This window comes from Carassius gibelio, chromosome B10 (genome assembly GCF_023724105.1).
Source record: "Carassius gibelio isolate Cgi1373 ecotype wild population from Czech Republic chromosome B10, carGib1.2-hapl.c, whole genome shotgun sequence".
In the NCBI taxonomy this organism is placed as follows: Eukaryota; Metazoa; Chordata; class Actinopteri; order Cypriniformes; family Cyprinidae; genus Carassius; species Carassius gibelio.
The window spans coordinates 11805538-11820129 of record NC_068405.1 but is presented as its reverse complement, the minus strand read 5'-3'; the positions used below and the strand labels follow the sequence as shown (position 1 = coordinate 11820129).

The following is a 14592-nucleotide window of genomic DNA, read 5'->3' as shown; positions in this document are numbered from 1 at the left end:
AAAGAATTGGACTGTACATCTGAGTCAATAGCGATCTCTAAGAGAAATTTTGCTCCTGAATTAACGGATTCGGGGATATTTAGTATACGCTCATTAGATTTAAAATTGGGCGTGTTGTCATTAATATCTTGTACTTCAATCTCAACCCGATGCATCTGCAGAGGATTCTCTAAAACGGCTTGAAGAGGCAAAACACACGGGACATTGTATCCACATAAACCCTCTCTATCAATTCTCTCATTCACAATAAGATCACCCTTTTCCTCATCCACGGCGAAATACTGCTTACCAGTCTCAGTTGCTATTTGCAGTTTACGATCTATAATCTTAGATACATCCAAACCGAGGTCTTTGGCGATATTTCCGACCACAGATCCTTCTCTTAGCTCTTCTGGGATTGTGTATCGAATCTGCGCCTCTATTGTACTCCAAGGAAGAATAAAGACACAGCACCACCAAATTCTCCTCAAAACGAATAGACATTCCATCATCTCCGTCTCCAAGCTTTTTTTTTTTTTTTTTATCCAAGTTTTCTCAAGATTTCAAAATATTCAAAATTACATAATCCCAGAAAATATATTGATTGCATATTCCTATTTGTATGAGCTCCTTTTGATAAAATGGGTATTTCATGCGTTGACTGCAGAGCTCCGACAGATGCCACAGCAGTGGGAGGGAGTGGATCTCTTTGTCTAAGTGTGTTCCTCATTGGTCGACTGTACATTTATCTTCAACCAATCCAATTCTTAAAATATCTTAAAGGGCTAGTACGAGAAAGGCAAATCAAAAGTGATTTAGAGTGATTCATAGCCACAACTTGTCTAAAAATAACAGATTAAAATATTAATAATAATAATAATAATAATAATAATTATTATTATTATTATTATTATTAGTAGTAGTAGTAGTATGTTTATTAATACATATATAGTTTTTATCTATGATGATGATGATGATGAGATATTACCTTCTACTATCCTCTATCGTGTGTGTCTATTGTGTGTGCTCTTCTATTATCTAAAACAGAGCTGCTTTAAAAAGAATATGAGCGTGTGCCGTCATGTGGCGTCAGTGAGAAGTGCAGCAGAACCGACGTTTGAGCAGGCATTGCTGTGTGTGGAGGTCGTTGATAAAAGCGCATAGATCAACTGCAATTTATAGAAATATTAACATGTTGTTATATCTATCCTCTTTAAAAGTAAAAGCATTACATTATCATTCATATTAGTGGTTAAAATGCTCTTTATCCGTACAAGACTGCATGATCCTCTTACAAAAAAGGAATCAACCATGAGCAGGGGGAGACCGAAAGCAGCCTAGAGTGAAGCGAGCGTTTCAGCACCACTTGAGTGGACAGCGCCACACAGGCGGGCTATTCCTGCAGCTGCACTTGCAAGTTTAGACAAAGTAACCACTATTTCCATGCTGTTTGTGTTTCTTTCTTCGCAAAATACTTACATGTAAGCATAAGGTCCACTGAAAAATATTTTTACGTTGGTTGGGAACATCAGAAGAAAGTGATTTTTGAATAAACATCAAGATTAAGCTGTTTACTTACCCGTTTTTTTTTTTTTTTTTTGTTTTTTTTTAAGTAAAGTTACACAATTATTTTTACTCTATTATTGCATTTTTTGCACTGACAGTGTGCCACTGTGTGACATTAGATTTTGTACTATGAGTGTTGTTCATGTGTTGCATTTGGAATCAAAATGGCAATACACATCTGGCAAACATATTAGGCAAACACATTTGGGTATGACAAGGCTAAAAGCCCCCTTTTAATTAATATGATAGTCATAATATTACTCTTGATTTACTTTTTAACTGACAGTGTAATTCATAATACAGTAAATATAAAGGCAGAGGTCTTTCACCTATCATAGATAAAAGCCCCCCATCCTATGCATAAGGCCCCACGGCAGACTCTATTGATAACTGGGCAGTATTTATTTTATTTTTAACCACTAAAAATCATCATACATTGTTTTGTCTTAATTACTTTATTACAATTTCAGGGATTTTCATTAGCTGCACAAAGTTTTGGCAGTGCGTATTATCGTGACAAAGTGTTGATGTTGTTGTTTATCATTTAGAGAGAAATACCCTGCACAACTATACACACATATATACACACATAATATATATATATATATATATATATATATATATATATATATATATATATATATATATATACATTTGCTTCCTCCAATTAAAATCTTATAAGAAAACATTGACTTTGTTCATATGTACTAATCATTGCATTTCAGAGGCATTAACACATTTTTAACAGAAAAGGGAATTTGTTCTTACCTTTGTTGGTGAAAGCCAGGTGAAGATGTGGAATGTAGCAGACAAAAGAGAAAAAAAAGAGACAAAAACATGGTTAGCATTTTTAGTGTACAAATTGTTTGTATGTTTTATCATAATTATTTGTGGGTGGGATAGATGTTTTATCATCTCTGCTTCTAAAGGAGAAGAGGATAAGCAGTATGCAATCACAACAAATGCCAAAATCAATCCTTTCACCAATGGTAATTGTGCAATATGGACTAAATAAATAAATAAATAAATAAATAAAATAAAACTATTTTGATAATGATGACACTAACAATGGTAAACACTTCTACTGAGCACAAGAGGGAGTATGGGAGAACCAGAAAGGGTTGTGTACTGACTATTTGGCTTCAAGAGTACACCCTTACACACAAACAAGCCCTCACCCCCCAAATAAAAAATTGAATGGTCTGGCTCAGTCTGTTGTCATAGAAACACATGTTGTCAAGGGAGTAATATGTGTGTTAGAGGAGAAAGAGAGCATATGGATATGCATATCTGTAGGTGGTGTGGGTTGTGTTCAAGCCGTCTGAATAAACAGATGCAAGCATGTAAAGGAAAAGAAAATAAGAGGGATAAGCATTGCATATAAACCATTATATAATATATGTAAGGACTTGCATATATGTGTGTACTTAAATTTAAAAATAATATAAAATTTTTGACTTATTGACAGTATCACTGTGTGCAGCTCGTGTGTAGGCACATACAGACACATGCAGCTTTGAGGAGACAAAAGCAGGACAAAGAATCTCACTGCAGAGAGAAAAGGCCCCTCCTTTCCATTGGCTGCGAGTCAGAATTCTCACAAACACCAACACAGATCTCAAGTGCTGTCTTGAGCTTTACTCACATTGATCCTGCACTTCTAATTTGATATCCCCCCATTTTGAAATCATTCAAGCTAAAATTTAAATTGATTAAATGAAAACAAAATGATGCAATGTACTATATGAATGTGTTTTACAGTTTACATTTTTCTGCAACTAAACTGGAAACATTTTTTTTATAGTAAAAAATTTAGTATATGGTAAAAAAATGTAGTACATACAGTAAACGACACAACAAGGGATTGTTTTTCTTTTTTCAATATAAATCCAATATTTATGTAAACTGGGCAGTGGACCTTATAGACAGGATTAATGCTTCAGCTGAGACATAAATTTTATGTTGGATGGTGTTTCATATATCTGGCTGCACACTCACTGCAGATAAGCCACTCCCAGCTTCTGTAAGATCCAGAACCCACACCTTAAGCAGCAGTAATATCAGTAAAGTCACCCTATGATGCTTATCATGAATCTTTATGAAGATTAAGGGTAAAAGTAGCTGTTTATCCTTGGATAGGAGCAAAGGTAGGTAATTTCTCTTTTTTCTCCCCCCATATAAAGACAGTTTGTGGCAGTATACGACAAGTATTTCTAAGTATAACACACGAGCTCACTGTGCAAGATTTCTATTCAGCATTCAGGGACAGAGAGACTTGATTGACAAAGACGGAAAAAAAAAATCCAAGCAGTACATTGAGTATTTGATATCCTCATTTTATACACTTCATTCAGTTTCACACTGTTCTAACAACAAGGTTTGCATTAAAAAGTCCACCAAAACTTGGTTTTCGTAATTTAATATCAGGCTATCATAAGTATGAAAAACAGTTGATGACAGAAATGTATGCCTATCTCTGATACAGACTATGGACAGTACTATGGCCTAATGATTAATTCTGATTTTGTTTCAGATAATGTAACACATGTTCAAAAATGATAAATGTGGCAAAAAAAGTCACATATTCTGTATAAATCAAATGCCTTTTAGCACCTCAATGTTTTAAACATGCAGAAATCACAACACAAAAATAGATTAAACAGCAGATTAAACAGCAGAGGAATATTTGCTGTATAATAGAGCCCTGGCATACTGATCCAAAACTGCAGCTCCATGGAATCCCTTGAACATGGAAAAGTATAAAAACAGCAATCACTGAAGCTATCATTACGGCAAATCCAGCTAAAGGCTGGACTACATAACAAAATTACCTGTCAAAATCTCACAGTAGTGTAACTCCTTTTTAATGTAGTGTTCAATTTTGTATTAAAGTGGGCACACAAAACTTTTTTTTAATGTTTTGCATTGCAATAAAATTGTATTGCATGTTTTGCTGTATATTTAAATAAATGTCACATCATCTCTCCATGAAAGCCTGAGAAAGATAAAACATGTCAACAATGAGTAGCAGAGCGTGTGTGGGTGTTTGTGGGTGGAATAGAGTTGACTGTGCACTAATATTGTGACGCATTTGAGAAACTAACAGTCTAGTTTCACAAAACAAAACAATATCAGCCTCATGTCTTGAAAAGTAAATGTCAGTAAATTATTTGCTGAAAAAAAAAAAAAGTAGAGTACAGCATGCACTTCAAGCTTCACTTATGAAACTCTCACCTCTAAAGTCAGATCATCAACCTCCTGCTCCTTCTTTTCTTTCTGAACTGTTCCCATACGACTCTGGCTCACCAGTGTGTTCTGACTGTAGGGCCTGACAAACTTCATGTCACTCATCCTTGAATCAGTGGTTCCACACATTTCATAATTATACACATGCTGTAATGTGCCGTCTGTGTAGACTGGAGGATAATATGGAATTACAGGAAGATTTGCCCCAGATTTATAAAATAGCTTGTTCTGCCTCCATCTGTAGATTTTTACTGAAATTATTGAAATAATTGAGACTATGAAGAGCAGGGAGACCACTGCGAGAGCCAAGATTAAATAAAAAGTCAAATTGTCATTATATTTTTTTTCATGTGTAAAGTCTGTGAACTCTGACAGCACTTCAGGAAAGCTGTCAGCCACAGCCACGTTAATGGAGACCACAGCTGAGCGAGACGGCTGTCCGTTATCTTCCACAACAACAGTCAGTTTTTGTTTGACAGCATCTTTATCAGTCACTTGTCGCACAGTTCTTATTTCTCCATTCTGTAATCCCACTTCAAACAGCGCTCTGTCTGTAGCTTTCTGTAGTTTATAGGAGAGCCAGGCATTCTGTCCAGAGTCCACATCAACAGCCACCACTTTAGTGACCAGATATCCAACATCTGCAGCACGAGGCACAATCTCAGCCACCACAGAAGCACCGGTCTGTACTGGATACAGAATCTGAGGAGCGTTATCATTCTGATCTTGGATTATAATGTTTACAGTCACGTTGTTTGATAAAGGGGGTGAGCCCCCATCTTGTGCTTTGACTTGCATTTTAAAAGATTTTAGTTGTTCATAATCAAATGATTTCTCTGAATATATCACTCCACTCTCTGAATTTATAGAGATGTATGATCCCAGAGGTGCTCCATTCAAATCTCTGTCAATAAGAAAATATGAAATCTTTGCATTTTGCCCCCAGTCCATGTCGATTGCTTTAACAGTCAGAATAGTTGTAGATGGAGGGTTATTTTCAGCTATAAAGGCATTATATGATTCCTGCTCAAACTGAGGTGCGTGATCATTCACATCAGATATCTTTAGGTGCAAAATATCTTTACTTGAAAGAGGTGGGTTTCCCCCATCTATAGCAGTTATAGTGATATTATACTCTGCTATTTGTTCCCTGTCTAGTTCTGAGTCGGTCACCAGGTTGTAATAATTAGTTAACGAGGATACGATTTTAAATGGAGAATTTAAATCAATCGAACATGTAATCTTACTGTTGTCACCTGAATCCAGATCCTGAACATTTATCATTGCTATAACAGTTCCAGGTGCTGCGTCTTCAGATACTGAACTGGAAAAAGACATTATTGTAATTTTAGGCGTGTTATCATTTACGTCAATAACGTCAATAATTATCTCACTCGAGTCAGTCAAACCTCCGTGATCTTTAGTTTTGACATTGATTTTAAACTGCTTGTGTTTTTCATAATCTATATCACCCATGACTTTAACCTCCCCAGAATCCGCATCGATGGAGAACAAAGCTTTCACCGTAGATGACGCGTGCTCAAAATAGTACTGAATGCCGTGACTAGACTCGTCAGCATCCGTAGCACTGACTTTCGTTACGATTGTGCCTTTAGGAGCATTTTCAACAACTGATGTTTTATAAGACGATTGAGTAAACACGGGAGCGTTGTCATTGACATCTAGAACAATGATATTAATCTGCACAGTTGCGGACCTTTGTGGTTTTCCACCATCAAAAGCCGTAAGAATCAGATTATGGCGCTGCTTAATTTCTCTATCAAGAGGAGAATGAAGAACCATCTTGACGTTTTTACTACCGTCATCACCATTCTGGACATTAAGCTTAAAATGATCGGTGGGTTGAAGAGTATATTTCTGTAGCGTGTTCACTCCCACGTCTGGATCTATCGCGCTCTCTAATGGAAATCGCGCACCTAAAACCGCCAGTTCGCTGATTTCTTGGTCAATTCTAGTTTTCGGAAAAACCGGACTGTTGTCATTTATGTCCAGTATATCAACAGTAACTCGATAAAGCTCCATTGGATTTTCTAAAATGACATCAAAACTCACACTACAGGCAGATGTGTCTCCGCATAGATCTTCTCTGTCTATTTTGTTTTTAACAACCAGATGCCCATTCTCCTTGTCGAGACCAATGTACTCACTGCTGTCCGTAGTGAAAACACGAGCTTTTCCTGAAATCAGTCTCTTCGGCTCAAGCCCGAGATCTGAGGCAATATTTCCAACAAACGAGCCCACTGGCATTTCCTCAGGTATAGAATAACGAATCTGACCGGTCACGCGAGGGGGAAATAAAGCAAACGCACACGCTGTATAGAAAAATAACGACCCATAATGCCAGCCTTTTCCTCCCGACTCCATTTTTGAAAAACAAAGACTGCGCAGAAGAATTCAAAGCAAAATGTGCAATGAATTATATGGTTCCAACAAATTGCGTCTTCGTGTGGATTAAAGAAAACAACGGAGGTGAACGTTATTTGAATATCTGTTATGTAGCACCCCAAGTTTAGCAGTTTATGATGTGTGAGATTATGCCATTGCTTTGGGTTTTGTTAAGGGGAGGGATAAAAATACACTTGCTTAATATGTTGAACAGCGGCACTTAGAGCCCAAACAGAGTACTACGGAATGTTCACTTCATGAAAAGAAAAGAAAAGAAAAAAGAAAAGAAAGAAAAAGAAAGAAAAAAAATATATCAAGTACTCAAATTTTAAAAAGAGTAAAAAAAAAAAAAAAAAAAAAAACATATATGAGTTTATGCATTCTGATAACATGCCACAGCTTAAAGTGAAAGTGACACGACACACAGCCAAGTGTGGTGACCCATACTTGTTCATGCTCTGCATTTAACCCATCCAAAATGCACACACACCGTGAACACACACCCGGAGCAGTGGGCAGCCATTTATGCTGCGGCACCTGGGGAGCAGTTGGGGGTTCGGTGCTTTGCTCAAGGACACCTCAGTAAATAGTACTGAAGGTGGGAGAGAGAGAGCACTGTACATTCACTCCCCTCCACCTACGATTCCTGCTGGCACAAGACTCAAACTTGCAACCTTTTGGATTAGGAATCTGAATCTCTAACCATTAGGCCACGGCTTCGCCCAAAGATCAAAAGATCAAAGTGTGAGAAGGCAAAGAGAATTGCTTCATAAATCTGAGAACCTCAAACAGGGTACTGTTGTAGTACAGGGTTGTAACACTGTTAGTTTAACTAATTTAAATTCGGAAACTACATTAGGGTAAGTAGCCTAAATAATAACATAATTTCCATTTCTAAGTGAACTATCCCTTTAATTATATACAGGGGTGAATTTGCTATCATACAAGACCTTCATCTTCCTGAGGTGAGAGCTGCATTTGTAACATTGTGTTAAAAATCTGAAGAATTTACAGAACATAACTAATTCAACCGATTTTCATGTCTAATTTTATATATAATATCTCTTAAAAATATTCAACTAAAATTTAAATTAATAAAAAGAAATACATTTCCAGTGTACTTCTACTAGACTTACAAAGACTGCACAAAACGACACAGTGTAGCCCTTCATTAAACAACTGTGATAGTGAGCAACGCACTGTGTGTGTTATTTATTTTTATTCTGTGGTATGCATTTGTTCAATTTTGTTTTTCCAATTATGGCCAGTTTTTTAGGGAAAAGAAAGACATTTCAAAATGGCTTTAAGCTGTAGTCAAAAAAGCTGTGAAAATTACATAAACGTTTGAGTTATAAACATTAAAGCAAAAAGTATTACAATACGCTCTTATTAAATGAAGCCTGATGAGATGATATTAAAATATCAGTCAAGGTCTCACCTCTAAAGTCAGATCATCAACCTCCTGTTCCTTCTTTTCTCTCTGAACTGTTCCCATACGACTCTGGCTCACCAGTGTGTTCTGACTGTAGGGCCTGACAAACTTCATGTCACTCATCCTTGAATCAGTGGTTCCACACATTTCATAATTATACACATGCTGTAATGTGCCGTCTGTGTAGACTGGAGGATAATATGGAATTACAGGAAGATTTGCCCCAGATTTATAAAATAGCTTGTTCTGCCTCCATCTGTAGATTTTTACTGAAATGATTGATATAACTGAGACCATAAAGAGCAGGGAGACCACTGCGAGAGCCAAGATTAAATAAAAAGTCAAAGTGTCGTCATACTGTTTTTCATGTGTAAAGTCTGTGAACTCTGACAGCACTTCAGGAAAGCTGTCAGCCACAGCCACATTAATGGAGACCACAGCTGAGCGAGAGGGCTGTCCGTTATCCTCCACAACAACAGTCAGTTTTTGTTTGACAGCATCTTTATCAGTCACTTGTCGCACAGTTCTTATTTCTCCATTCTGTAAACCCACTTCAAACAGCGCTCTGTCTGTAGCTTTCTGTAGTTTATAGGAGAGCCAGGCATTCTGTCCAGAGTCCACATCAACAGCCACCACTTTAGTGACCAGATATCCAACATCTGCAGCACGAGGCACAATCTCAGCCACCACAGAAGCACCGGTCTGTACTGGATACAGAATCTGAGGAGCGTTGTCATTCTGATCTTGGATTATAATGTTTACAGTCACGTTGTTTGATAAAGGGGGTGAGCCCCCATCTTGTGCTTTGACTTGCATTTTGAAAGATTTCAGTTGCTCGTAATCAAATGATTTCTCTGAGTATATCACTCCACTCTCTGAATTTATAGAGATGTATGATCCCAGAGGTGCTCCATTCAAATCTCTGTCAATAAGAAAATATGAAATCTTTGCATTTTGTCCCCAGTCCATGTCGATTGCTTTAACAGTCAGAATAGTTGTAGATGGAGGGTTATTTTCAGCTATAAAGGCATTATATGATTCCTGCTCAAACTGAGGAGCGTGATCATTCACATCAGATATCTTTAAGTGCAAAATATCTTTACTTGAAAGAGGTGGGTTTCCCCCATCTATAGCAGTTATAGTGATATTATACTCTGCTATTTGTTCCCTGTCTAGTTCTGAGTCGGTCACCAGGTTGTAATAATTAGTTAACGAGGATACGATTTTAAATGGAGAATTTAAATCAATCGAACATGTAATCTTACTGTTGTCACCTGAATCCAGATCCTGAACATTTATCATTGCTATAACAGTTCCAGGTGCTGCGTCTTCAGATACTGAACTGGAAAAAGACATTATTGTAATTTTTGGTGCGTTGTCATTTACGTCAATAACGTCAATAATTATCTCACTCGAGTCAGTCAAACCTCCGTGATCTGAAGCTTTGACTTTGACTGTAAACTGTTTATGCTTTTCATAATCTATATCACCTATGACTTTTACCTCCCCAGAATCCGCATCAATGGAGAACAAAGCTTTCACCGTAGATGTAACATGCTCAAAATGATATTGAATGCCGTGACTAGACTCATCAGCATCGGTCGCACTGACTTTAGTCACGATTGTAGTTTTAGGAGCATTTTCAACAACTGATGTTTTATAAGACGACTGGGTAAAAACGGGAGCGTTGTCATTGACATCTTGGACAATGATATTAATCTGCACAGTTGCGGACCTTTGTGGTTTTCCACCATCTAAAGCGGTCAGAATCAGATTATGGCGCTGCTTAATTTCTCTATCAAGAGGAGAATGAAGAACCATCTCGACGTTTTTGTTACCACCAGCGCCATTCTGGACATTAAGCTTAAAATGATCGGTGGGTTGAAGAGTATATTTCTGTAGCGTGTTCACTCCCACGTCTGGATCTATCGCGCTCTCTAATGGAAATCGCGCACCTAAAACCGCCAGTTCGCTGATTTTTTGCTCGATTTTAGATTTTGGAAAGACGGGGCTGTTGTCATTTATGTCCAGTATATCAACAGTAACTCGATAAAGCTCCATCGGATTCTCAAAAATTACATCAAAACTCACACTACAGGCAGATGTGTCTCCGCATAGATCTTCTCTGTCTATTTTGTTTTTAACAACCAGATGCCCATTCTCCTTGTCGAGACCAATGTACTCACTGCTGTCCGTAGTGAAAACACGAGCTTTTCCTGAAATCAGTCTCTTCGGCTCAAGCCCGAGATCTGAGGCAATATTTCCAACAAACGAGCCCACTGGCATTTCCTCAGGTATAGAATAACGAATCTGACCGGTCACGCGAGGGGGAAATAAAGCAAACGCACACGCTGTATAGAAAAATAACGACCCATAATGCCAGCCTTTTCCTCCCGACTCCATTTTTGATCAACAAAGACAGAGCAAAAGCATTCAAAAAAGCAAAATATGCGATGAAATATTCCCAGCAAATTTCGTCTTCGTTCGTGTTTAAGAACCTGGAGATGAATCTGATGGTGGTCTGTTATGTAGTATATCTGAATGATGCCATAGCTTTGGGTTTCGTTATAGGGAGGGCTAAAAGCACACACCAGAAAGACAATATAGGTTAAACAGCGGCACTTAGAGCCCAAATACAGCACTACATAATAGTCATTTAATGAGAGAAAAAATACAAAGGATTAAGAAAAAAAAAAAAAATCTGGTTTTCTGGTTATGATTTAATTTGTGATCAAATAAATGCATATTATATAACAAAATGTATATAACGTGATCCAGCACAATTTAACATTTATATAACAATAAAAAATACTATTTTAAAATATTCACCTTAAAATATTTTAAGTATCATGTATGAGCAAAGATGCAAACTGAGCAAACTTATGCTAGCATGCTTCACAGAATTAACTGTACTTTCACACATTATCTTAAATTTTTAGATGACATGTTTTTATTTATTACTTCATATTTTAAAACTAAAGAAAGAACATTTTGTGAAATATTTTGATTTAAATGTGGGTAGCACTTTATTTTACAGTCCTGTTCCCCATGTACATACTATGTACTTATTATAGTAATTACAATAACTATGTAATAACTAGGTACTTTCCCTGAACCTAGCCCTAAACCTATCCCTACCCCATGTAGTTACCTTGTATTACCTGAAGTTTCTTAGATAAATACACTGTAAGTACACGTACTGTAAAATAAATAATAAAAATAATAAAATAATAATAATTTAGTGCAACCTAAATGTGTTTCTATGTTGTAAATTCTAGTTGTTTTGGTGTTTTGTTTTATAAAGCATTTGCTTTTTCAATTGTGACAAGTGTATAGATATGTTTTGGATCCTCTGTATGAGCCAACATTTTATACAATTGTGAGAGTAACTAACAGACACATGCAAACTTCCTGATCTGTTTTTTTTTTTTTTTTTTTTTTTTTGTAACCTTATGATTTATATATTAATGCAAATATTTTCTTATTTTCTTTTTCAGGAAATGCTGGGTGGGTGAGGGGGGTGACCTCTTTAAACTGTATAGGATAATAGTGAGTACATACATGATATCAAGGTCTGAATCACACATTATAGAAGGTCAAACAAGGTCTCACCTCTAAAGTCAGATCATCAACCTCCTGTTCCTTCTTTTCTCTCTGAACTGTTCCCATACGACTCTGGCTCACCAGTGTGTTCTGACTGTAGGGCCTGACAAACTTCATGTCACTCATCCTTGAATCAGTGGTTCCACACATTTCATAATTATACACATGCTGTAATGTGCCGTCTGTGTAGACTGGAGGATAATATGGAATTACAGGAAGATTTGCCCCAGATTTATAAAATAGCTTGTTCTGCCTCCATCTGTAGATTTTTACTGAAATTATTGAAATAATTGAGACTATGAAGAGCAGGGAGACCACTGCGAGAGCCAAGATTAAATAAAAAGTCAAATTGTCATTATATTTTTTTTCATGTGTAAAGTCTGTGAACTCTGACAGCACTTCAGGAAAGGTGTCAGCCACAGCCACATTAATGGAGACCACAGCTGAGCGAGAGGGCTGTCCGTTATCTTCCACAACAACAGTCAGTTTTTGTTTGACAGCATCTTTATCAGTCACTTGTCGCACAGTTCTTATTTCTCCATTCTGTAAACCCACTTCAAACAGCGCTCTGTCTGTAGCTTTCTGTAGTTTATAGGAGAGCCAGGAATTCTGTCCAGAGTCCACATCAACAGCCACCACTTTAGTGACCAGATATCCAACCTCTGCAGCACGAGGCACAATCTCAGCCACCACAGAAGCACCTGTCTGTACTGGATACAGAATCTGAGGAGCGTTGTCATTCTGATCTTGGATTATAATGTTTACAGTCACGTTACTGCTGAGCGGAGGAGAGCCTCCATCTTGTGCTTTTACCCGGAAGTGGAAATCTTTCAACTGTTCATAGTCAAAAGAGCGAACAGCTGTAATCAGTCCGCTGTCGGGATGAATTGACACATACGATGAGACAGAGACTCCATTAACAGTGCTGTCTTCTAGAATATAAGAAACACGGGCATTCTGGTTCCAATCAGCATCACTGGCTTTAACGGTAAATATAGAGAGACCAGGTGTGTTATTCTCCAGCACACATGCCTCATAGTTACTTTTCTCAAAGATAGGAGCATTGTCATTCACATCTGAAATTTGTAAAGACAGAGAGGCATTGCTGGAGAGCGCAGGCACTCCCTGATCAGAGCATGTGACACTGATATTGTATGCAGCATCTCTCTCTCTGTCCAGTTGCTGCTCTATACGCAGGCTGATGAAATTACTGGATGATGATATAAGAGCAAATGGAATATTGTCATTTATCATGCAATGAATCTGGCCATTCACACCTGAGTCTGCATCATCTACTTTCATCATAGCAACAACTGTACCAGGAGTGGAGTCCTCAGACACAGAGTTTGACATAGAGAGTAAGCTTATCACTGGTTTGTTATCATTAATGTCCAACACATTAATAATCAGCTTACATGAATCAGAAAGGCCCCCTAGATCTTTAGCCTGGACATCAAGCTCATAATGATTTGCTTTTTCAAAGTCAACAAGCCCATTTAAAGTTACCTCGCCACTATGCTGGTCAAAAATAAACAGGTTTTCCCCTGTTTCATCAGTGCTTGCAATGTTGTACGTCACATGACCATTAGATCCCTCGTCTGCATCAGTGGCACTGACTGTGGTCAGTTTAGTCCCTTTTGGAGCATTTTCAGTTAAAATGGCTTTATATACCTTCTGCGTAAACACAGGAGCATTATCATTAACATCTAATACAGTAACATGTATTTGAACAGTTCCAGATAACTGCGGATCGCCGCCATCAAAAGCGGTTAACAATAACGTAAGCACACCTTTCTTTTCTCTATCAAGTGATCTCTGCAAAACCATCTCAACGTTTTTATCTCCGCTTTCTTTGCTGTGCAGTTCAATCATAAAATTATCAGTTGGTTTAAGAGAATAGCTTTGGAGACCATTAATTCCTACATCCGCATCCATAGCTCTTTCTAACATGAATCTTGCGCCTGTTACAGCCGATTCGCTAATTTCAAACTCAATTCGCCTTTTCTGGAAAGTGGGTGGATTATCGTTTATATCCATAATTTCAACCGTAATCGTGTATAATTCCATGGGGTTTTCCAAAATCATCTGAAGATGCAAAGCGCATGGGGTCGTTTTTGCACAAAGAGACTCGCGATCCATTTTCTCTTTGATGAAGAGCAAACCAGTGTCTTTAATGAGACCAATATATTCAGTACTGTCGCCTGTATATATTCGTGCTTTTCCTGACCTCAACCGTTGTAAATCCAAGCCCAAATCCTGCGCGATATTCCCCACAATTGAGCCTTTAGACATTTCTTCTGGAATGGAGTAACTGACTTGTCCTCTTGCCGAATGAAGCAGGACGACGGAAAACAATACCG

General features: G+C 37.6%; 1 protein-coding gene and 1 pseudogene across 1 annotated transcript in view; both read right to left on the bottom strand.

Moving 5' to 3' along the window:
• LOC127966761 (protocadherin beta-16-like) overlaps positions 1-14592 on the bottom strand; it is a 54061-nt pseudogene that overhangs the window by 32646 nt on the left and 6823 nt on the right.
• The window catches only part of LOC127966762 (protocadherin beta-7-like), a 45452-nt gene continuing 31926 nt past the window's right edge, over positions 1067-14592 (bottom strand). The window contains 1 exon segment of the mRNA XM_052567990.1: positions 1067-2313. Coding sequence (XP_052423950.1) covers positions 2287-2313 — 27 coding nt within the window. The 3' untranslated portion in view covers positions 1067-2286.